Genomic DNA, 25120 nt, shown 5'->3' with positions numbered 1-25120 from the left:
CCGCCCGCCAGCGCGAGGCCTGCGGGGGGAGGGGCTGGCGCGCGACCCGCGGGGGGAGCGGCCGGCGGCGTGCCGTTGGCGGGGCCCGGAGGGAGCTGCGGGAGCTGCTGGATCTGGGCTCACGGGCTGCCGGGCCTCAAAGCCGCCGAACATCCATGGGCAACCCCGACCAAGGGTGTCCGCTAGAGAAACCCGGGCACCGGCGTTTCCGATGACATAAAGCCTTGTCGCAGCCAGATGCAGCTATCCAAAGATACAGACTGATCCTGGCTGCGGCTGTTCCGTTACGTAGATGGAAATAGGGGGCGAGACAAGAAGAGGCAAGCCTCGTTTATACTGCGAATCTCGTGTCGGTTTGCTTTCATGTATTTTTCTATGCAAATTTATACCAGACAAATCTGTAATTTACGTGGGTGTTGCTGGGCAAGTCCTAGTAGGCAGCTGGGTCCCACACAGGCGCTTGGTCACTCCCTCACAGGAGGATGGAGAACAGAGTAAGAAGGGTAAAAGAAAATGGCCATCTAAATAAAAAGAGTGTAATACGTAAAGCCACAAGCACATAAGCAAAGCAAAATAAGGAACTCATTCAGCACTTCAAGATTGGCAGACAGATGTGCATTTAGCCATTTCCAGGAAAGCAGAGCTGTGACGTGTGCGAAGTTTCCTTAGGAAGACAAGCACCATAACTCCTAACTCCCCACATTTCCTCCTTCTTACCGCAGCTCTCGCTGCTCAGCATCACATCGAGTTACTTGAGCATTTAACTTGCATTAATAAATCTCATCCTAATAATGTAAGAGGACATTCTGGCACATATAGAAACTAATGATTCGGTTTGGTATCTCCAACTGTATGCTCCATGAGTTGTAGGAATGGCCTCAAAACTCTATTTCCCATTGCCCCAACAATTGGTATTGTAACTTTACTTAGCAGGCCTTTACAGATAGTTCTTATTGAATGCATGACCCCTCTATGAAAAATCTACTGTTTCATTTCCTGGTTTTACTGGAACTAGGGCGCTTGCTGGGGATGCCTTGTTATTTTTCCATGGTCACCTTTACTCATTGACAAAAATCCTCCAATATAATAATTTTTACATCTTCTAATTGACCCTTCTTACCCATAAATAGCACATAGATTTAGGCCAAAGAGGAGGGGAAAGCCCTTTTCAGATCCCAAGCCCCCTGACTAATTGTTCTTTTGCCATCTCTTACCATTCTCTTTTCTTCTGCAGTAAAAAGGTATTCAGTATACCCTGCATATCCCCTCAACTAGGGCTACGAATCAGCATGATGTTTTCTAAAAACTTTCTTCAAGATTTTCATGGTAGGAACCAACAGATCATTTCCAGTTCAACAAATCTGAAGTGTAAAAGGGACACATATAAAAAATTGGCAGACCCTCTGCTCCCATTGCTTGACTGAAAGATGCCTGTATCACCTGTAGCGCTGGGAATGTCCTTGACTTTAGTCCACAATAGGACTAAAATCCTCACCACCTCCCATATGCTCTTTATTTTGATATGTATCCTCTTTATTGATCCCTGTCCCAATGTTATTTGGCATGGAAAGGAGGGAACTAACATTCACACATCTTCTGTTCTCTTCCCTCCACAACATACAATCCCTTGCTGTTTTCTCTTCTCAATACATACACCTGCATATCTCTTCTCATTTTACACTAGTTTCTGAATATCTGGATCTCTGTGAAATAATGTCATAAAAGGACAAACATGAAAAAAACCTCATCCCATTTACCAAGTCAGCATCAAAACAACATCAACTGTAAGGTAATAGATTGCAAAGGCACGATTTCCTTATCCTTCCTTCCTCATCCTTCAATTTATAAGGTGGCCACCATTGATTACAATATCTCTTAATTTTATCTTCAGTCATCAGATTTTCCCCAAACTTATTCCAATTTTTCAGAATACAATTAAGAGAACTACAAGGAGGAATGGTTTGATCCTGTATTTAATAATATTTAAGTTACCCAATTTCTTTATCCTTAGGTCTCAGCTTCCAACAGTTACACCGCTCCAGTCCCACTGATCTATTAAGGCCCTCTGCCAAGCATTCTTTTGTGACTTACGTGGAGACTGATACCTATAAATCTACATCTTTAGAAATTCTTGATTTTTTTTTTCCAGGGAAGAAAGGAAATATGATACTCACCACTTCAGGAATTCATCCTTATCTCCCTTGCACAAATACCTCTGGAGCATTGCACCTTTGAGTTGCCTTATGCCCCAGTGCTGGAGAGGATTTTTTGGAGTCCCCAGTGAAACTGGTCAGTGTGCGCTGGAGTCCTGTCTGACCTGATTCTGTTGCCAGGTGTAGGGGGTTTCTGTGGCTGGGTTTTGGTAGCGGGGGGCTACAGAAGTGGCTTCTGTTAAAAGCTGCTAGAAGCTTCCCCTGTTCCATGGAGCCAATGTCAGCCGGCTCCAAGACGGACTTCCTGCTGCTGGCCAAGGCCAAGCCAATAAGGATCAATAGTAACACCTCTGTAATAACATATTTAAGAACAGAAAGTTGTGGCACAGAAAGAATTCCAGCCAGGGAAGAGCAGAGTGAGAACATGTCAACAACAATCCAGACACCAAGGTCAGTGCAGGAGGGGCAGGAGGTGCTCCAGGCACCAGAGCTGAGGCCCTGCAGCCCGTGGTGCAGACCGTGGTGGAGCAGCTGTGCCCCTGCAGCCCATGGAGGAACATCGGGGTGCAGAGACCCACCTGCAACCCATGGAGGAGCCCATGCTGGAGCAGGGGGATGCATGAAGGAGGCTGTGATCCCATGGGAGGCCCAAGATGGAGCAGGGTCCTGCTGGGGACCTGCAGCCCGTGGAGAGGGAAGCCCACACTGGAGCAAGTTTTTCCCAGGTAGGACTTGTGGCCCCTGTGGGGGACCCACATCAGTACAGGTCATTCGTGAAGGACTGCACCCCATGGAGGAGTGACCCACGGGACAGCAGTTTGGGAAGAACTGCTGCCTGAGGGATGGACTCACACTAGAGAGGTCCATCAAGGACTGTCTCCCATTGGAGGGACCCCACGGGAGCAGGGGAAGGACTCCTCTCTCTGAGCAGCAGCAGAAACAACAACGGACCTTAACTCCCATTCCCCGTCCCCCTGCACCTCTGGGGGGGGGAGGAGGGAGATCAAAGAAGGAAGGAAGGGTGGGGGGAAGGCGTTTTTAAGACTGTTTTATTTCTCACTCTCTGAGTCTTATTGTGTTAGTAATCAATTTAAGTGCTATCCCCACTTCGAATCTGTTTTGCCCGTGAAGGTAACCCATAAGTGACCTCTCCCAGCTGTTATCTCAACTCATGAATCCTTAGCTATTTTTTTTTAATCTCTCCTTTGTATGTATAGGAATTTTCATAGTTTTCCATGGGTAGGTTGCTTTAGCATGTAAATAAAGATAATTATTTGCTTGAGATAATGTGTGTACTGGTATTTGAAATGCTGTCTGAATTCTGGAGATTGCCTTATATATTTTATGTTTGTCAGCAGGAGACTTCTTACTGTAATGACCTTGATGTGGATGAAGTCATGGGGATAGTAGGAGCCAGCAATTAGCTTGACAAAGAGACAAACACGAAGGACGTGTGAGGAGGGAGTAGAAGAATGGAAGAAAATTACCAGGCAAAGAAAGCAAAGAAGCCATCGGAAGAGCGAAATGTGTGCCTTTGAGTTTCAAGGAGGAGCTGTGGCAGGGCACCAGCAAGCCAAGAAGGAAAAGATAGGAAATTTTTTTACAGAATTATTTTTCTAGACAATCTTTTAATGAATTGAAGGCAATGTGATAACTTGTGTGGATGTTTCATTATTATCAAATGTGCTGATGTGTCTTCCAGGGAAGAGGAAGAGAAAAAGAAAATTGAAAATGTTGGTATACTGAACTGAGCAGAATCGTGTCCCTAACTCCCACTAAGTCATTGTGACTATTCCAGCATAATCATGGAAAGGAGAAAACCAGTATGGCTGACTTCACTACCCCTAATTTAAACTTGACAAAGAGACCAAAAGCAAATCCAATATAGTTGTTGCAGATTACGCAGCAAGTGTGCATGAGAATGGTATCCTATATGTAGGGCTGACTCTGTATTCCAGCCTGTCAGGGGAGTTATGAAAGACAGCAAAGTTATGACAGTAAGAGTTCATAACATAAATATTTCTATTTGATTATAATAGAAACAGAACTGCTAACAACTCTGTCTCATTAAAGATGATATATGTAGCAATGTTTCTTCTGCCAAAAGGGTTGAGACAGAAGTTGTTAGCACAAGTGTGGGCTCTGTGACAGCTGGAATGAGAAAAGGCCTACCCTAAGCTGGGTAAGAGTTAAAGGGAACAGAACACTGAGTGTTTTGCCCTGATTATAACTAAGAAAAGTCTGTTCTTATTTACAGTGAAGAGTCCCTGTCCCTGAGGATCATGCAACCTGAAGCACCTGCTGCCTGTTTTTTTAGTGCATTGTACCTGTTCATGGAGTGGTGTATTTAAATCTCAATGAAGTAAAATAAGACTTAAATTTACTTTATATAATTTGTGTTTATATATTTGTATACAATTTCTACTGTGAAAAAGATAAAAAGAAGTAAATGCAAGGATAGTACATAATTCTAATAATCCCCTACCAGAAGTAAGTAAAGAATTCATATTGTTTCTTGACATAATTCTGCTGATTCTAGCAAAATCACTTTAAGAATTTATCTCAGTATATGCTTTTATCTGTTAAAAGCTTGCTAATTTATGTTAGTAAAGTTGTCATCCTCAGTTATTTCAGATGTCAGTAATTTTTGCCACGAAAAATAACACATTGTGGGATTACAACCTCTGCTCAGTGTATGATTTGAGACCTTTTTCTTGGTTTGATTTGTTCATGTCAATTTCGGTACCAGTATAATATACTGCAGCATATAAGAGTAATTGATTTTTTTAATGGAAATGCAGTTATTTTATCAAGAATTATTGTTTTATAATTATGTTTCAAATTCTACATTATTGAAATGAATAATGAGACATTACATTTTCTTTCAAGTTTTTGTTTATAAATCATGTGATATTCTGGGTAGATCCGACCATATTGCATTTTTTACATTCATCTTTCTAAGAAGATGCATAACTTAGCAGCAAAACTATTTTGTTGAGTATAGCATTTGTAACTCTGTAGCTTATAGTTTTAATATAGAGAAATATTTTATGTGTATGATAAAACAAGTCTTCTATAACAAAGCAGAGCAATGTTAAATTGCTTAACAACGACTTAAGAAAGTGAAATGCCAAGTAGCACTACTCATGCTCAGTTGGTCAACTGCAGGTTTTTAGGTATTAGGAATGAACACACAACTCATCTTGTAAGCAAAGTAGAAAATCAGGAGTAAACCTGGTCAAAACTACTCACATTTTGTTATGTAGATGGAAAGAGGTATATCTACTTTATGTCTTGTTGTTCATTCTTTCTCTGACTCAAAAATGGCAGCCTCTGTAAGTCACAGCCTCTGTTATTTTCAAGAGGATATCAAAGGATAGCATTTATGGGACCATTTAGTGCTTTTCACAGTACCATTATCTTTTACTCTTGCAGTTATTTCTCTGTAAAAGACAGAATGGTTTGAGCACAATCTTATCCTAGAGTTGTACCCAGTCCTTAAAACACAGCTTAATCAGGAGGACAAGCCGCTTTTCCTTTAAAAATCTTCAGATAGCTGGGAGCCTAACTACCTAAAATACTACCATTTCTCTATGAAGCCATACAATAGGAATGGAAATGTCCCATGATCTCACCATATGAACCAGCAGTGTGCCCAGGTGGCCAAGAAGGCCAGGCATCCTGGCCTGTATCAGCAATAGCATGGACAGGAGGACCGGGGCAGTGATTGTCCCTCTGTACTTGAGGCACTGGTGAGGCCACACCTCGAATTCTGTGTCCATTTTTGGGCCCCTCACTACAAGAAAGACATTGAGGTGCTGGAGCTTGTCCAGAGAAGGGCAACAGAGCTGGTGAAGAGTCTGGAGCACAAGTCCTGTGAGGAGGCTGAGGGAGCTGAGGTTTATCCTCAGAAGCTCAGGGGTGACCTAATTGCTCTCTACAACTACCTGAAAGGAGATTGTAGCCATGTGTGGGTTGGTCTCTTCTCCCAGGTGACAAATGACAGGATGAAAGAAAATAGCATCAAGTTGCATGAGGGAAGGTTTAGATTGAATATTAGGAAATATGTGGATGCGGCAATTAGGGATATGGTTTAGTGGTGAACATGGCAGTGCTGGGTTAACAGTTGGCCTTGATAATCTTAGAGGTCTTTTCCAACTTAAACAATTCTATAATCATACCTCATCAACTTATCTAATTTCAAATTCCAATTCTTCTCCAAACTTGACATAATGTTTAAATAAACACAGAAATTTCTTGTGGATTCAGGTAGGACTGTATGTCAACTGAGTCTGGTCAGCTAAAACAACAACATTAACCCTAACTCTTACAACAGCTCCCAATAAGACAGCATTAACCCTAACTCATCATTCCTAAAGCTTCTTCCCAGATTAATATAACTATAATCCTGTACATCAAACTCCACAAGTGCAAAGGCTAGAAAAAACACAAATCAGAAAACCACTTTCAGGTCTAAACCTAGGTGTAATGACACGTGTCCATAATTTAGAAGTATTAATCTATTTCTAGGTCTTTCCCTGCTCAACAGTGCCTGCTAATCCTTCCTGAAATTCTAGCCCAGCTGAGCCGTCTTCCAGCCTGACCTAGCCTTTCACCCATAGCAGATCCAGCCTTTACTGTAGAAAGTCATCCTTTGCTACCCTACTTCCAAACTGAAATGCTCACCTCATTTTACTGTCCAATTAAAGACAATCGCTTCTTTTATGTCTGTTTACCTAGGACTAAAGGTTCTGGCTTTGCAATGGTGTTAGTGTATATGTTCACCTCTGAAAATCAGTGAAAAAAGAAGTCTACCTGCTTGACTCCATCAGAAAACAAGGATAGAGTTGATAGTTCTCAAACAATGCTTTCAATGCTTAAAAAAGTAAAATGTGCAAAAAAGGAAAACATTTAAACTAATTATATCTGAATTATTAAAATATTTACTTATGAAAGCTGAAGCAATTAGGCACCAGTTAAGGACTACATGCTCGCCAAATTTTGTTAGTGTTTATTTGCATAATAAAGTATATTAAATTCGATCTGCTGAAAATGTATTCATTCATATGGGTGTATTTTTCCTTATGTAATGATCTGATTATTAATTAAATGTCAGAAAGAAAAGTACTTCAAAGTGAAACTGTGTGTACTAAGGCCAGAATTTTTTATTCTCACTGTCATAAGGTCCAGAAAATAAAAGCAAAGGAACTAGAATATTTTTCATAATCAAATTTTCACTACAGTATATCACTTAAATATGAGAAACTAAACAGCAATCAAAATCAAGATGATGTATTCTAAAAATTACTACGTGCTGCAAATATGTAAGTAATATAAGGTCAGTTGAATTACACTATACCCATTCTTGTATGGTTTTGCAGACTCATAAAATTAGAGAATGGTTTTAGTTGGAAAGAACCTTTGAAGGTCGTCTAGTCCAGCTTCCCCCTTGCAGGTGGCAGGGACACCTTTCACTAGACCAGGTTGGTCAGGGTCCAATCCAACCTGGCCTTGAACACTTCCAGGGATAGGCATCCACAACTTCTCTGGACAAGCTGTTCCAGTGCCTTACCACCCTTGTCATAAAAAATTTCTGAATCTACTCTTCTAAAGGTTTAAAGCCATTACCCCTTGTCCTACTGCCACAGGCTGTACTAAAAGGCGTGTACCCACTTTTGTTACGGGCCTCCTTTCAGTTTTTAAGCCCCAGTAAGGTCTCCCTGGAGCCTTTTCTTACCCAGGCAGAGCAAGCCAAACATTTTCAGCCTTTTCTCTTAGGAGTGTTCTGTCCCTCTGATTGTCTTTGTCTCCCTCCTCTGGAATCACTCCAACAGGTCGATTTCCTGCTGTGCTGAGGACCCTAGAGCTGAATGCAGCACTACAAGGCAGGGCCTCACGAGAGCAGAGTACAGGGACAGAATCCCCTCCCTCGACCTGCTGGCCATGCTGCTTTTGATGCAGCCCAGGATACAATTGTCTTTCTAGGCTTCAAGTGCACATTGCCGGATAATGTCCAGCCTCTTATCTACTAATACCCTTAAGTCCACATCCTCAGATCTACTCTCAGTCCCTTCATCCCCTGTACTGATATTGGGAGTTGCCCCAACCCAGGTGCAGGACCTAGCACTTGCATTTGTTGAATATCATGAGATTCTCATGGGCCCAGTTCTCAAGTCTGTCAAGGTCCTTCTGAATGGCATCCTGTCTCTCAGGCTTGTCTACTGCACCACTCGATTTGATATTGACAAACTTGCTGAGACTGCACTCAATCCCTTTGTCTGTGCCATAGATCAAGATATTAAACAGTACTGGTCCTAGTATGGACCGTGAGGGACACCACTCGTCACTGAGCTCCATTTGGACATTGAGTCATTGATCACTACTCTCTGGATGAGACCAGTCAGTCAATTCCTTGAATGAATGAACAGTCCATCCATCAAACCTATCTCTCTCCACTTCAGAGAAGGATGTTGTGGGGCACTATGTAAAAGGCCTTATAGAAGTTCAGCCAAATGACATCCATAGCTCTTCCCTTTCCACTGATGTAGTCATTCTGTCATAAAAGGCCAATACATTGGTCTGTAAAGACTTAACTATGGTGAAACTATGCTGATTTTGTCAAATCACCTCTTTGTTGTCCAGACTGTGCCTTAGCATAGCTTCTAGGAGGGTCTGTTCCATGATCTTTCCAGGCATAGAGGGGAAACTGAAAGGCTGGTTCTTCCCAAATTCCTCCTTTGTACTCTTTTGAAAAATGGGTGCAATATTTCCCTTTTTCCAGTCTCCTGCAACTTCAGCTGAGTGCCATGACTTTTTAAATATCACGGAGAGTGGCTTAGGAACTACATCAGCCACTTCCTTCAGGACTCTGGGATGCATCTCATCTGGTCCCATAGACTTGTGTACATTCAGATTCCTCAGATGGTCACAAACCTGAAATTCTCTTGGAGTGGGAGAGACTTTTCTTCCCCGTTCACTCCCTCCACTCAAGAGGTGTGGAAAGAGAAATTGCTAGTGAGGACTGAGGCAAAATAATTGTTGAGCATCTCAATGTTCTCCTCATCTGTTGTTACCAGTTTGCCAGTCTTGTTCATTGGGGATGGGGGTTACATTTTCTTTGACCTTACTTATCTGGCTGACATGCCTTTAGAAGTACTTATTATTCTTTGTATCTCTTGCCAAGTTCAAGGCCAGGTGTTTTGTTGCTTTAGCTACAACTAAAAATTCTAAAAATTCATGTATTATAAAGCTGTAAAGGAGATTACTATTTTACCTCTTGAAAAGCTTTATAATTTTTTCAAGTGCTTTTTAATGGCAGTAGAATTTATCTTTTTAGAAATATCTGTATTCCTGACTGTGCATCAGAGAAGTGATTCGTGAACAACATGCAACTCAAAACAGCACCATGCAAGACATTTCTAAATGATTTTGGTGTTCATTACGCAGAAAATGCATAATATCCTTGTTCCAGGCTATCCTAGGGGCCTGTGAGAAAGTTAGAGGGCTTTCTTCTGCCAGTAGCTTACTGGTTTTGTGAACAACACAAAACTTTCTGATTAAACAGCTAGACCTTTGCAATGATGGGTAGGATAAGTGAGAGTAACCTCACAGCAATGCAATACCTAGCACTTCTGGAATCAAATATAGACCTCTGAGTGAAATATTGAAGCTAAATGCACATCATATGCTAAAATTAGATGCTGAAGAAGTACATCCAAAACTAGCAACATGATGAGTGGTGAGCTATTTAAAGTCAGTATGGGCAGTTTGTGTCTGTCTTGATCTAGAAGGACAGAAGCAATAAGGGAAGTCTTAAATTCTGTTTTGCACATAATACAAACAGCTCAAACAGCTGATGCTGGATACCCACTTAGTCAGTTTGCAATAAGTAGGTTGGTGTTTTCTTTAACAAAAATCCCTAAGTACAATAAGCTATCACTTCCTAAAGGTGATGTAAGACAGTTCTTCCAGATAGTTAATTGACCTCGTATAAGTGATCATGATTTTGGTTTGCCATGGTGGCATTCTGAGCATTTGTAGGTTCAGTGTGGCATAAAACTATCAGCTTTCTGTACACCATGGATGTCATCCTTCATTCCTGAAAAAAAATGATCTTTATATCTGCACAGTGCACACACTTATGTGTCCATTACATTCATCATACATAGAATGGCACATTCTACATATCAGATAGTAACTACAATGTAAGAAAATAATGGAGACTGAAAAAAATAGAATAATTGTTGAATGCTATATGACATTACAATATTAAGTAAAAATGTTCTTGGACATCAGTAGTATTTTACATGAATAAGAGATAAAGAAAGTTTCCAAAGAGAATGAATCTGTGATTGGTGACAGAATCAGCCCATTGTCTCCATTGTTTTCATGATGCCTTTTTTTTCCAAATGTTTTTTAGTTGTCTGGTATTTAAGGAAATTAGCTGAGAATAAAAAAAAAAAAAAAGGAAGAATTAAGTAATTTCACACTGGTCTATGGAATATAGGCTAGAAAATCTAAAATATTTTACGGATTTTATTGGAGACATTCAGGAACAGACTTTGCAATAAATTTCTCTAGGAATACTCCTAAAAATGCAACCAAATGGAAAAGTAGAAATAAAAAGGGCTTTAGCTTTTCAACACAGGATGTGGATTGAATTATACTATATCCATGATAACTGGAGGTCCTGTCATGTCTTAATTTGTGGATATCATACAGTCACAAATTTTACCATCTGCTCTTAAACCCATACATCAGAAAAATTCTGTGTAATGACCTCTTTGATATATCATATCCTGCAGTATATCTAGATCTAATTAAAGAAAGGACTGTCTGTTTTAGGGTCAGCTTGCTGTTAAAAGTAATGTAAGTCCTCAACTGCCAACTGAAACTGCTGCGAGGACCAAAGTGTACACTGACTGACACATTTGCTTTTTGTTGTCTTTGATGCCCACAAGCCGAGCATTTCCAACACTCCTTATTCCTTATTTTCTTTGTCCTGCTACCTTTACAAGGTTTTTAAGGAGAAGGGATTACCCAATGTTAGGATGATTATGTCTATCTCTTTCTGTGGTGTGTATGAGAGGATGGAAGAATCTAACCCAATTAATTTAATTTTTTTATTTTTTATAGGATACTCTCTGTGTTTGTTTGTTTGTTTTTTCTCATCAAGGTTGTAATATAAAGCTGTTCAGCCATCTTTTACTTTCACATATTATCAGCCACTCTTTTGTACAGGAACCTGAAGTGCGATGTTTTGGGAGGACACCTTGCACTTGCAAACCTGCAAATCAGAAGTGAGTGTGCTTTTTCATTTGCTATGAGCAGTTTTTTGAGGCAGTGGAACTCACCTAGTGAAGTTGCAACATGGGAATACAGTAAATCCTCAAAGAAATGCAGACCCTGGCAGCGGTAAGGGAGCCATCCAGTGGGCTCTTGTGAGACATACAGCCACGACAAAATAAAATTAACTAATTTCAGGGAGTTTTCTGCCTTTTTGATTGCAAGATGTTAAGTGTTGTTGTCCTTTTGTCCAAAGCCTGCTTGTACTATTAAATGCCAAATTTCTTTACTTTTTGTGTTCATAGTAAGGGACTAATTTTCCCTGAAACATGAGAGTTTCTGAAGATCAGGATATGGAGTTGCATTTTCTAGAATACTCATTCAATTAAACTGTAAACGCCAAGCTCTGGGGTTTTTTTTCAGTTTATGTAATGGAAAGGGAAAATCGCCATATAATAATGAATGAGGTTGGAAGTCATTAATACATTCCTTTAATTTCTATTTTGAAATACAGTCTAATCCTAATGGTTTTGATGTTAAGTATGTGATATTTTAAATTAATTTAAAAGGTTTCCAAATTCTCATTAGAGATTTCTTTAAATTCTTTTAAAAGATTCTTACAGATGATTTATGGATAATTTATCTATGATTTGTTCACTTACCAGAGTAAACTAAAAAATAATGAAAAATATTATTATTAATGCTTACACCAGCACAAGATCTGCAACACAGAAAATTTTAGATTATAGTTCAAGGAGTAAGGAGAAATTGCCATTGGTTTCTAAGCTTGGAGAAAATGTTAATTGAAAGGAAAATTAAGATTTATCTTTATTCCACATAAGCCAGCACATAGGAGATTTTTTTCCTGTCATTCTTACTCCTCAAAACTCGATCAGGGATTGATCTTCAGTAAAAAAACTTGACTTTGTTCCTTGTCAAAGAATGGATTAAAGAGTTATAATGTCAGATATAATCACAAAGTCAGAAAAAAACATGCAACTGAGCAACTCTTAATTGAAAAGCTAAGAAGAACTCAGCACAATACTAGAGATGGATTTAAAATTTTTATGGTATGAGACACTGAGGCATGTTTCTCTTCTGATCACCATTAAAATCTGTCAGTATAGTACAGAATCTTTTGCTGAAATATGTGTAATATGGCAAAGCACATTAATCAACTAGTTATTTAATAATAACTTTTTTTTTAATGTTTCTGTAAGGAAAATTGTGAGAGGGCCATGAACACATCAGCAGGCTCTAACTGCCATGAGAAGCCTGCAACCTCCTTTCTCTGCATCCCCCCTCTGTAAACTATTCCCCTCACTGAGCGCTTGACTGCTTTTATTTAAGGTCAATTCAATTTCCCTTGCAGAGAGACCAACCTTTGCTGCTCCCTGACAGGTTTATTTGCCATTTCTTCCTCCAAATATCTGTTATTAGTGCCTCAAAAATGTATCTCCACTTTTTAATTAAAAAAAAGGTAAACTCTGTAAGTTTCTTGAGTATGTGTCACAGTCATGTTAACCTCATTAAATTGAATAAAATATTGTTCAGTGTAAGAAACAGCTTAATAAAGACCCATGACAAAGGTTTCAAATAGATTATTCTTCTCTGTTCACTGAAGAAAAAAAAAGGCTGAATTTAGGAGAGGATCAGGTTTACTTCAACAGTGTTTGCCTAAGTAGATTACAATAAGAACACTGACAACTCCTAATTTCATAGCAAATTTTAGATGTCTTCTAAAAAGCATTCATGAATCTTCTGCTAAAATCACCAGTTCTCTGGAATCTGAATTTCTATACATATTAATTTCTGCATTACAGTAAAGGCAGATGAAGTTACTAATTTTAAGCATTTTTTTTTATTAGAATCATGCATATGAGACTTTGTAACACAATGCTGAAAAGTCTGCGTCTGCAGTTAAAACCCATTAAATTTATTGATATTTATATAGTACAAATATACCTAAACATTGCAGATCACCTCATCTGTTAAAACTAAGTTCCAAAAAATATTGAGGTTGAAGTTCTTTCTAGTTTGTTGTCAGTGACTTGTTATGTTTCATTAGAATAAAAAGCATACAAAATTATTTCAGTTTTGAAAAAAGCTACTCAATAGTAAATGGTCAAAATCAATCCTGGTTGATAGATTTGCTTTGCTTTGAAGTTCATCAGTCTGATGGATATGGAAAATCTGTTGGAATCTTAGTGTTAGGCTGTAAGAATGAGTCTGGATGTCACACATACCACAAAGCTCCAAATTTGCATTAGAAAAAGACCAAAGGAATGCATGTAAGACTGAGAATCATGAGTTAGAATTATGGATTTGCAATTTGCTATTGCCTGGTATTGGCTAAGTCATTTTTCTGTCTGCAGTTTATTTAAAATGTACACAATGAAATTTGTATCCACCTTTATTTTACCTTAATGTTTCACAAAACTTTGGTTCAGAATGTACCATGCAACTGCAAGTGTTATTGTAGGCTATACCAACGCAGAAGCAATGCCACTCTTCAATACCACAGCTTCAACCATTTTGCTTATTTACTGTTCTAACATGAGGAAAAAGTGTGGATTTCCACCAAACTAGTACATTTAGAGCAAGATACATATTCAATAATACATGGGAAAGGTGTATATATATAAATACGACAAGAGTAAGGGAGACAAACTTATAGTTCTAGTACAGATAGTAAAGCTACTGTTGTCAGAATGAATTTTTGCGTTATCTCCAAAAAAAGTAGATAATGCAATATGAAAACACTGGAGACAGAATTAAGAAGACATTGTATAACTTTTACAGTAATATAATCTACCAACAAAGAGATAACTCAGGGTTCATATTTGAGGACTTATCTCAGTGTCCTTCTGAAAGGAAAATTTCATAAAAACAAATGTTCTATTCTCACCCAAAGTATTTTTATCCCATTTCCATGTTCCAGAGGCTCCTCCCAAAAGTGATTTTTCCCGGCATAAATTCCTCTTACATGATGGAATCACCAGCAGTTAACATAGAATAACTGAAGTTGGAAGAGACCTCCAGAAATCATGTAGTCAGCTCTGCTGCTCGGTAGAGGTCAACTGAAATGTGTTACTCATCACTTGTTATGCACATCATTACATTTTGACTAATTCATGGCTGACTTTGAGATCCATCTGACCATCAGGAGCAAATCTTAGAAAATCTTCTTTTCATCTAATGCAAGAACTGGGGCTTGTTCTGTATCCAGGTTACACTTCGTTAGCTCCAGTTTCAAAAACATTGAGCAATTATTCTTGTTAATTATTAGGCTCATTTAAATAAGAGATACTTGAGAAGAATGAGTACCATACAGATATTGAAATGCTTTAGATAGTTTGTCAGATGGTCTTTAAAAGCACAGGTAATTTTTACCACGCCAAAAACATTGTTTTGAAAAAGAAAAAAAAGTTATAGCAAAAGTACATCAGTGTGACAGGATGAAATGTTATTTTCTCTACTCTTGACTCAAACACGTAAAATAATTTTAAGGCTTACCTTAAAAGTAAAGCTTAATTGTCAGCAAAGATAGCCCAACATTTGAAATGCAAAACATAGTTTTTTATAATGTTACTAGTCAACATATGATAGTAGTTAACACTAGTGTAATACTAAATTAGTGTGATTAATAGTGTACTATGAGTTTATTCAAGGCAATTACATAATTAAATTAATTGTACACAGAAAATGTGGGGGTGCCAGTAAAGGAAGCAGCAAAGGTCAGAATTTATAGGTTTTCTGAAACTGCACTTTGGATTATAAATCCTCTGTTTCTAAATAACAGCTGTATATGTAGGTCAAACTGAAAACAAGCCAAACTCATAATTAATTACTAATTAACTACTTTCTGTCTTTCTAAGCTATCAAAGAAATTAAGCTGATACCTGACTCAGAGGTGGTGCAACTTTTAGTACAGCTGCAGTGAATAATGAGGAACGTATGACTTTCTAAATAGTCAGAAGTACCCATATGCATGGACAGATATACTTAATTCTTTCTCTTTATTTTCCTTCATTTCTTCTCATATAGGAAAAACAGGTAATTTGATATGCCACTTAAACAGTTAACACGATGTTTATTGAGGAGCTAAAGCTTCAAATGACTGGCAATCGATTAAATTTCTGTTGTCTATCAGCACATACTTGTTACTTTACCATACATCCTAGGGCACCACTTCAATTAGCCTTATTTGCAGCTCCCTGTACAACTGTAGAATAATACCATGCAGCCAGAGGTGAGCTTAGGGCTAAAAGAATGTTTTTAAACATAACCATTATAACTTCTTTGAACTACAATTTGCACTCATTTGGGAAATTATTGGTACTGTAATAAAAGGGCTTTGGAACTGATATGGACATTTCAAGACATGGTCCTCTGCTCAGCTATGTGAGAACTACAGGTTTTTAGCCAGGGTTAGTGTAGTTAACTCTTCTACTCATTAGTTTTCTAGAAGGATGAAGGAATGTGCATAGAGTCACACTATTCTTTCTAAGCTTTATTATCAAACTTTTTGTTTTTTCTTCTCCATTTCATACTTTTTAGCTATTTTTTTTCCTAGTGTGTCTTTCTGTTCTCTCTACTGTGTCTTTCTGTTCTCACCTGTTCTGTTTCTCTAATCAGGAGTCATTACTATCTATGTCAAATGACACTACTATCTTATATTTTAACTGTGAAACTTTACAAAATTACTGCTGCTGTTTTCCATAAGGGCTTTTTTCCCTTGAATTGTTAAAAAAAAATCTTATTTCTAAGGCAGACAGTAAAAGTACAAAATTCTGCACATAACCATAATTTAAGATTTAATTATAAAATAGATTCAAAATTCACTGAGGTCAACATTACTTTTGTGGTGATATCAGCAATGCTGATTTCATTTGTGTGCTTTGTATGAGTTTTATGATGACTTATCTTTTCATCAATTTGCCATCTAGAGAGCAAATTTTTGTAATTTAGTGAGATGATCACATTGCCAGTAATAAATATATGAAGTGTTTGTGTATCACATACTGAAATTATTGTACCTGTTGCATAATCTAATCTATTTCTTGTGCAACATCATAAGTAGTGCTAAAATAATTTCTAGTGTAATGTGTGATGAAAACAGTACCTAGAGTTTTGGGGCTTCTTTTTCTTCCCGCTAACTTATTGAGCTCTTGGCAGGTCCAGAATTTTTAAGTATTATTTAGAGAATACTCAAAATCTGTTCAGTCAGCATTGAAACGAACAAAGTTATTTTCACTATTTGAAGAATACAATAAGCAAGCCACAAAACCTTTTAAGATCTTATAGACCTTTGGAGTTTGGTCTACAATAGATAATTGCCTTACTGCAATGTTCAATGGTGTGACTGACTGATTGACTGACTCTGACTGACTGACTGACCTTAGGGTTCCTATTTCAGGTATGCACTGTTGATGATATTTACACAGAGCAATTCCTGCAAGTGTTGTGTATCTTACAGTCTGTTTTGCTGCAACTAAGCAACAGCTTCTTGGCATAGATGCATCATGTCTCTAATTTTTGCACATACATTCCTAAATTCCTTACATGACAGAAAATTGCTACTAAATCATGGTGGAACTCCATATACAGCAGTGCAGAACCACATCTTTAACACCTACTCATCTGGATCACTTTTAGTTTGTTTTCTCTTGTATTTCAAATGTGTTATGCCCTGCAGGGTATGATCTATGGACATTTAAGTGTTGTCATCTTCTATTTCACACCAATAGATCCTGTTGCTAAAAGACAGGTACTCTTACTGCTCCTCCAGTATACCATTAAATAGTGTTTATTTAATTCAGTTATTTTGAACATAATTATTTTTCAGATGTTGTTCTGCACTCTGCTTTGTAGATGAACACAATTGCATTTCTCCTCTAGGATTCAGAGGTGGAAGCCAATATGTCAGAGCAACTTTCTGCCAGTGTTCACAGGCACCTGTCAGCATCTCCCTCCAGCTACCTGCACACTGTGCATCTGATGCTCTGTATACATCTTAGAGAGGTGGATAGATGCTGAAATTGCATAATGGAGTGTATGGAATGACTTGGAGATACAAGTGCAGAGGGATCTTCTAACTTCCAGCTTCTTCCCTCATTCTCAGTTAGACCTGAGACACCTTTTCCACTCCTTTCTCAAAGTCAGTCCGGATTGCACATATGCGTTTAATAACTTCTAAATGTTTTCTTGTCAAGTTCAGAGCTTATAACAGACATTTTAAAAAAAGTAAAACATTTACCACAGGGAGAACTAACTGCACTTTTTATGTTCATATTCACGTATGTTCCTTCTTTTTCCATCTTTGAAATATCCCCCACGTATTTTTCCTATTCCAGAAGATTTCATATCCTTGAAAAGATAATTGTTCAGGTAAGACACAGAGACTGATCAGTTGGTATGTTTTTCAAATTTAGCCTTTCTCTTTTGCTGTTGAAAGTAGGGAAATAAAAGATGTCAGTGACTCAGAAACTACATAAATGTAAGATTTCAGCCAAAACAGAAATTAGTTGATCTCAAACTTCCTCCTCTTCTTAGGAGTGTGGGCACTTAAGCCACTGAAAGGTACACAAGTTACTTTTCCTGTAAATATGACACCCTGAAGTAAAAATTTTTGTCCTCGTTGGGTTCTTTGTTTTCCAGCTTGCAAATATCAAGTGAGTCGTCATTCACATGGAGATAGTAACTTCTATCTTCATAGCATTGGAACTGTACTGAATCTCCTTGGTAATGCATGATGAAAAAGTTATCTGCATTCAGCTATGAAAATATACAAGGTAAAGAGTGCATGTTACATTTTTAAAGCCTTTCTATAGGGTTTTGTTTGACAAAAGTTCATATATGTTGCTGGCTTGTTGTATTTTGAATGCTTTTGGCCAATGACACATTTTTAAATAAATCTTTGACAACACCTAATTATTTTGGGACAGATTTTGTGATAATTATGAATAAAATAATACTCATCTCCCTCAGAGCACTGAATAATAACATAGCTTCACTTTTTTGCTTCACAGAAAAAAAAAGTCAATCCACAGTTTTTCTTGCCTCTTTTGAAGTAAAATTAGAATGTTACAGTAGAAATTACTGTTAAACAACTGTTCTATTACCTATGATTTTTCCATACATCTTGTTTCCAACGTGCTTTTTTTAAGACCCATCTCTGCAGGAATAGCTACAGTTCAAACAGCCCCTCTGTGTGTGTGGTTGTATTTAGCCTCTTTAGGCCCCTTAGGGTGAGGACTAAGAAATAGTCCTTACCAGAAAACATCATACCAGAGAGAGGAAGAGAATGTGCTGAAAGGTAGCCTTGGAAACCATAAGACCTGGAGACTAGCAGCCCTGTGAAATTTGCAAAACCTGGTAAGCTTGGGGTACCAAGGAGCTGCTGAACCTGCCCACGTCCTCCAGCACACACTGGCACCTACCACGGGTCATATAACCCACACTACATATGTGATCACAGCTGCTGAAACGAGGAACCCCATGTGCGAATGTGCACAACTCGAGGAACCCCTTGGAGCCCGTGCTCCTGATTGTGTACACTGAGTGAAGGAGTAACTGAGAAGACTGTGTGAATAGCTATCTGCTGCTAATCATAAGATCCTACTGGCAATAGCAAGACCTTAATTAACAGAAAATTGAGATTTGTATTTCTGGCAACTCAGCCTCCTGTCAGGGAGCAGGGAATATATGATACCTTTTGGGAAAGACTGAATGCATCATAATCTAATTATTTCAACTTTCCCTTTGAGTGACCTCTTTGAACACTCATCCTACCCAAAAGACAGTTCTGTAACACTAACAGGTCTGATGCATTATCATTGCTTAAGGAGACCTCTAAAAGGAAACTGAGCAGGCCCAGATAAGAGCAGCAAGGCTGGTGAAGGGACTCAAGCACAAGTCCTATGAGGAGAGGCTGAGGGAACTGAGGTTGTTTAGCCTGGAGAGGAGAAGGCTCAGGGGAGACCTCATCACTCTCTACAGCTCCCTGAAAGGAGGTTGTAGCCAGGTGGGGGTTGATCTCTTCTCTCAGGCATCTATCAGTAAGACAAGAGGGCATGGTATTAAGCTGTGCCAGGGGAGGTTTAGGTTGGATATTAGGAAGAAATTCTTTACAGAGAGGGTAATCAGACATTGGAATGGGCTGCCCAGGGAGGTGGTGGATTGTCCGTCCCTGGAGGTTTTTAAGATGAGACTGGATGGGGCATTTAGTGCCATGGTCTAGTAACCACGGTGATGTTGGATCAAGGGTTGGACTTGATATCAGAGGTCCCTTCCAACCCAATTGATTCTATGATTGTACGATTCTATGAATGCTTGGTGAAAAGGATGAGACTAACAAAGCATCAGAGCTACACTTGAGATTGCAGCATTGGCAATAATGAACTTTCCATGGAAGGAGCAATGTGTCCTTTCAGCCTGTATGACAAAAGGCCTGTATGACAGTTATGGTAGAGTACCTGAAAGAAACTTGAGGACACACTTTCTATACCAGCAAAGCTATAATGGGAAGCAGCTAAAACATTCTGTCCTGATCGAGTCAGTGTAACAACAGTGTATCTGCAGCTTCAATCCAAAAAGTCTGTTTTAAATAATACTGTTAAGAAAGTTGAGGAAAATTTGTCTTTAGAAAAGAAATACCTTTTAGGGACTCAGAATGGATATAAGGAAACATATATGGAATAAGACATTTTGGTGAAAGAAAATCTGCAGAAGCAAGGAGATTCATATGTATGATGCAGAAATCCATTCTAGAGCGAGGGAGATGCCAGTGTGATCTGCTGAATGTGAAGCCAAAATTACATGCTTGTAAAAGGAGATTGAGATAGAAAAAATAAAAAATGCCTACTGTAACAGCATGAAATGATGGAAAATTAGATGGACAACTATCACAGGAAAAATTATTTGGTGAATGACATTATGTGACTAGGAGAAGAAAGAGGAACTGGGAGTAGAACCATAATGAAACACTGCTAGGACTAGGAGTTGCAGCAGGTCATTGGAGAACAAATTGTTTTGCAAGAAATCATGACAGAGGTAATTTTCTATTATGGCCTGTAAAGAAGGATGGTGGAGAATGTAGTCAACTACTGCTAGAAAAAGTTCTTCCTGACGACAGCTTCTACAGCAGCAGGGATGCCTGAGAGGTTGTTTGGAAATTCCAAGAAAAGAACTGCTACTTTTCAGCTACCATCTGACCATTTGTTTTCCATTGCATTAAATGAAGAACCAATTTGCAAATTAGGTTTCACATTTAGTGTCAAAAAATACACCTTTTCTTATGTCCCAAAAGTGATTCACAATGCACTTGCAATAGCACATGTATGCTCATGTTTGAAAAATGCTACAAATATTGTCTCCACACGTTAAAGAAAAATACATCAGTGATGGGAGCTACAGAAAGAGATGTGAGGGAGTAGTATCCAAGGTTTAAATAAATAGACTCAAAATTATGTAAAGTCAGATTGAATAAGGCACAGTGAGCAGGCTAAGTTCAACTGCTACGCTCTAAACTAGGACGCAGCCAGAAGATAAAAAGGAATAGATATGAAGGCCAGATGAAACAGAACATCTTGATTGTTACGACTCATTGTGCAAAGGAGTACAGGGCACACTGCAACCTACATATTGCCTCTTAAGAAACAAGGAAATGAGCACATGATTAAACAAGCACGAGTTGTACAATGATAAAAAGCAAACCAGTAAAACTGAGCTGCCACCAAAATTGCATACGAGAAGCTATGGACCTTGGAAGGTATTACAAATTAATTAAGTGATTTGTGGCTAAAATAGGGTTGATGACACACCAGTGTTTTGGCTGTTGCTGAACAGTGCATGTACAACATTAAGAGTTTCTCTTTCTTCTGACTCAGCCTCAGTGAGTAGGCTGGGGTGCGCAAAAGGCTGGGAGGGGACACAGACGGAACAGCTGTCTCAGAGTGGCTGAAGAGATACTCCATGGTATATGATGTCATGGTCAGGCATAAAAACTGATGTTTTTAAGGAGGATGTGAGGTTGAGTGGGTGGGAGTTTGCTTCCAAGGAGGCTATTGCTCAGAGACTGGAAGGGTATTGATCTGCTTGTGGGAGGAGATGAGTAATTGGGGTTTTTCTGACGTTCACGTGGGGGTTTTTTGAGTCTTTTGCTTGACTCAAAAGTTTTCTTACTTTTGCTTTTGCTATTCTCTCCTCTGTCCACAGGCAGGGAGTGGGTTTGGGTGAGTAGCTGGGCTGAGGGCTTTGATGCTGGCTGGGGCCAACACACTTCAGTGCTTTTTCTTCTCACAGCTGGTCCTGTGCAACCAGCCCTGGCTCGGTTGGTTCAGGTGTATTGGACACCCCTCCACTGAAAGTAAACTATAGCCTGCACTCTGCTGCTAAAGGGGTCAAGAATAATGTTTTGGAAATATCAGTTGTATCGGTCTGCCACATTTGATTGCCATTCGTACTGAGGCAGTAGGATAACTGATACAGCAGCCCAGCCGTCAATAGTGGCATGACTTTGTTCAGCCCAGAATAGTCCTCTTTCACCCTCTGTCAGACTGTCACACTGGCCATATGTGACTCCTGAAGCTTGCTAATCACTCCTTGGCTCTCCAATAGATGAATCAACAGTTGCAGCCAAAAAAATCCCCTCAAGCTGCACTCTGGGTGCCAAAAAGGACTGTGGGTGGTTGACTTCAGCTGGCTGCCAAACACATACTTAAAAGGTCAGAAATTCTGAACCAAGGTATTTTGGTGGACCTCACATGACAGGTTTTACCTGGTTAAAGTTTATTTTGGCCTATTTAACTGGAGTAAAGGGTATGTCTCACAATAAGATCTTTCCTGAGTGCATAGCTAGCCTCCAGTGTAAGCTTTCTGTCTTATTTAGCTTCATCTAACTACTCAGTAAAATATAGAGGACTCTAGAATAAAAACTGTTACAGGTATTAATGGGACTTTTACAGCTGCAGTCCTTCAGGTCTCAGTTCACCTAGGCTGAGGAATTCCAGTCAAACTTTTGGGAAAATGCTGTCAATATAAGTCACCTATTAACCCTGAATTATCCAGCAAAGAACAACAACTTGAAGAGGAGCAGTCAGATCCAGTGATAGAATTGTTGACTTCTATTTTTTACTCATCTTTTAAGCAAATGCATTAATCCAAGAAGATTTGAAACTGAGAGAAAACTGAGTGCTACTAGAGCTTAGGAAAACCTGAGAGGGATAAGTATACATATGTAAAAGTCTGAGGGTGGTAATATGTCAAGAATAATAAAATATTATAGTTGAACCAGAACAGAAGGGAGATACTACAGATATGTACTGAAAAAATGTGTACCTTTCTGATAGCCAATATATACTCACTAATTCCTGTTCTTCTGGAAGAGTAAAAAAAAAAAATAGTAAAAATATATACATAATTAATGAAACTGGTAAAATGGGAGCCATATTGTCTAGTGGAAGAATTATATGTAAGGGGCTGGGACACATTCCATTGCTGTCAACATATTGTGGGTATACAACTGGGAAAACCTTTTTGGTGGTGGAGTTAAAAGGAAATACTGTTCTGTGTCTCTTAATTCATCATGTTGTATGGCTAACTGCATTTGCTTCTATGAAATTATTAATTCTGATAAGCATGTTCTACTACAGAGTTAAAATAATCACAGTTATAAGTAAATGCAAGCCTGCACCTGAGTAAACCACTGGGGATGGTCTCTCCTCTGCTGCTCTAGCTGGAATACTGCAACTGTGTGTGCTGTGTGAGGCTGTAACCATATCTACTGTGCAGTTTTCTACTCTTTCCATGATAGTGTTGCAATAAATATTGGTTTTCATCTGTGTTACCTTCCCGGCTTAATGCCCTATCAGTATCAGATGTTATTACAAACTATTATGTGCTGTAACAAGTTTTTATTATTTTATTGCCATAAGAACCTAATTCTTATGGCAATAAGAATTCTCTGGTAGTGAACCATGTCTCCACAAGCCTTGGTTACAGAAATAGATGTTGACAACACGATATGCAACTCTACCTGCTGGTATAACAGCAGGTTCCATAGATTCTCACATTCTCACATTTCTGATAATTCTACTGGCACTCTTTAAATAAAAAAAGGGAAATGCCTGTCTTTAAGATTATGGTTCAAAGGTACTGGACTAAAAGTCACATTTCAGCCCCACACAGCTTTGTCATTGTCCATGAGAAGTATTTTTCCATCTCAGTGCACTTTTCCATCCTAAGGACAGTGGAGGCTCTACTCATCACACTAGAAATTTTTTACTCTCAGTGCACTCATTTTAGATGGTTTATTTAGAATCTCATGAGTCAGACTTGCCTAAGATTTTGCCTCTTGGCCCAACTGGATGTAATTCAAGTGCAGAATACTGATTTCTTCTCGCAAAAATGAGTAACATTTCTTCTTCTGTTTGAGTGTATTAACAAGAAATCATGATAAGCAGATCACTGTCTGTCTTGTTAGGCAACAAATGGGTTCCCAGATTGAATTTTTCATTTTAATTCTTTTTAGAAAACTGAACTGATGAATAGGTGTCTACAGGCAACTGTTACAGCTCTTCTTCCCAGATGTTTCCCCAGACTTGCAGACATCAAGACTAATTCTTTCCCTATGAACAGCTCCACAGAAAAAGGCATGTATTTTTATTTGAAAAAAAAAGAAATATATTTTAGAAGGATACAATATGACCGTGAAAGTTTACATAATACAAGGAGGGGACTAGTAGTTGCCTTATAAATTTCCTAAGCTTTGTTGCTTTCTCCTTCTGTGTAGAGTCAAGGAATATTAGTGGCAGGTAAGTAACTCAGCAGAACTTACACAAAGGACCCACTTAGATTTTCCAAGGCTGGTATGCAGGAGATTATTACTTAATTAGTATAGCTCATACTTTTGGAAGATCATTTCAGAAAGACTTCATTTTACCAGAATCAGTAAATCAGTCCTTTCTGGTTTAGGAGAAAGGTTAGCAATGTTAGAAATATTAGGCTGGGAATTTCAGGTATTTGGGGTTTCATATTCACTGTTATGAAGTTCTGAAACTTTCTGATCCCAGATAGCTCTAATTTTGCCTGCTGTAACTGGAAAGTTTGTCTTTTCAGTTTCCCTAAATAATAAACTCGCAAGGCTACAACCCTAATAAAAATTATTATTGTGTACATTTTCTTAGTTTTGCATTTCTTTTAGGTTACAATGTCCATTTAAGGTATCTTAGAGAGCAATTAAAGTCATTTTCTTCATGTGCTTACAATGTTTTATCATTCCTATCTAGAGAAGAGCCAACAAAATCAAGCTTTCATCGCAAAAACATGTTAAGAAAACAGCTGGCTACCTGTTTTTCTATCCACAAGGCATTACTCCTGATCTGTAGTCATCTAACGATACAGGATTCATTCTGAACATATGACAGCAAGTGCTTACTTTTGATTTCTTCATTAGAATAAATCATATATGCATCTTTTACAGCTTTATTACTTCCCCGAAGTTTATGACTCATGGCATCACTATTTCTTACAAATGTTCCAACCTCTGTAATCTGATTCTTCTAGACCTGCTAAACACTCATTCAGATTTTCTAGCTCTTGTCTAAGAACTTCTACCAGATGAAAACTACTTTGTATCTCCCTGAATTTTATGTAAGCAAAATACAGGAAATATAACCATC

The 25120-nt window shown here is 38.5% G+C and overlaps 1 protein-coding gene across 3 annotated transcripts in view; it reads right to left on the bottom strand.

Moving 5' to 3' along the window:
* Nucleotides 1-13785: 13785 nt before the first annotated feature.
* LOC108494051 overlaps nt 13786-25120 on the bottom strand; it is a 39985-nt gene continuing 28650 nt past the window's right edge. For all 3 annotated transcript variants that reach the window (XM_017808130.1, XM_017808128.1, XM_017808129.1), the window contains exon 8: nt 13786-18215. In XM_017808130.1, coding sequence (XP_017663619.1) covers nt 18030-18215 — 186 coding nt within the window. In that variant the 3' untranslated portion in view covers nt 13786-18029. The remainder of the gene's footprint in view (nt 18216-25120) is intronic.

This window comes from Lepidothrix coronata, unplaced genomic scaffold (assembly GCF_001604755.1).
Source record: "Lepidothrix coronata isolate B3197 unplaced genomic scaffold, Lepidothrix_coronata-1.0 Scaffold22, whole genome shotgun sequence".
NCBI lineage: Eukaryota > Metazoa > Chordata > Aves > Passeriformes > Pipridae > Lepidothrix > Lepidothrix coronata.
This window is presented reverse-complemented; position numbering and strand designations above follow the sequence as displayed.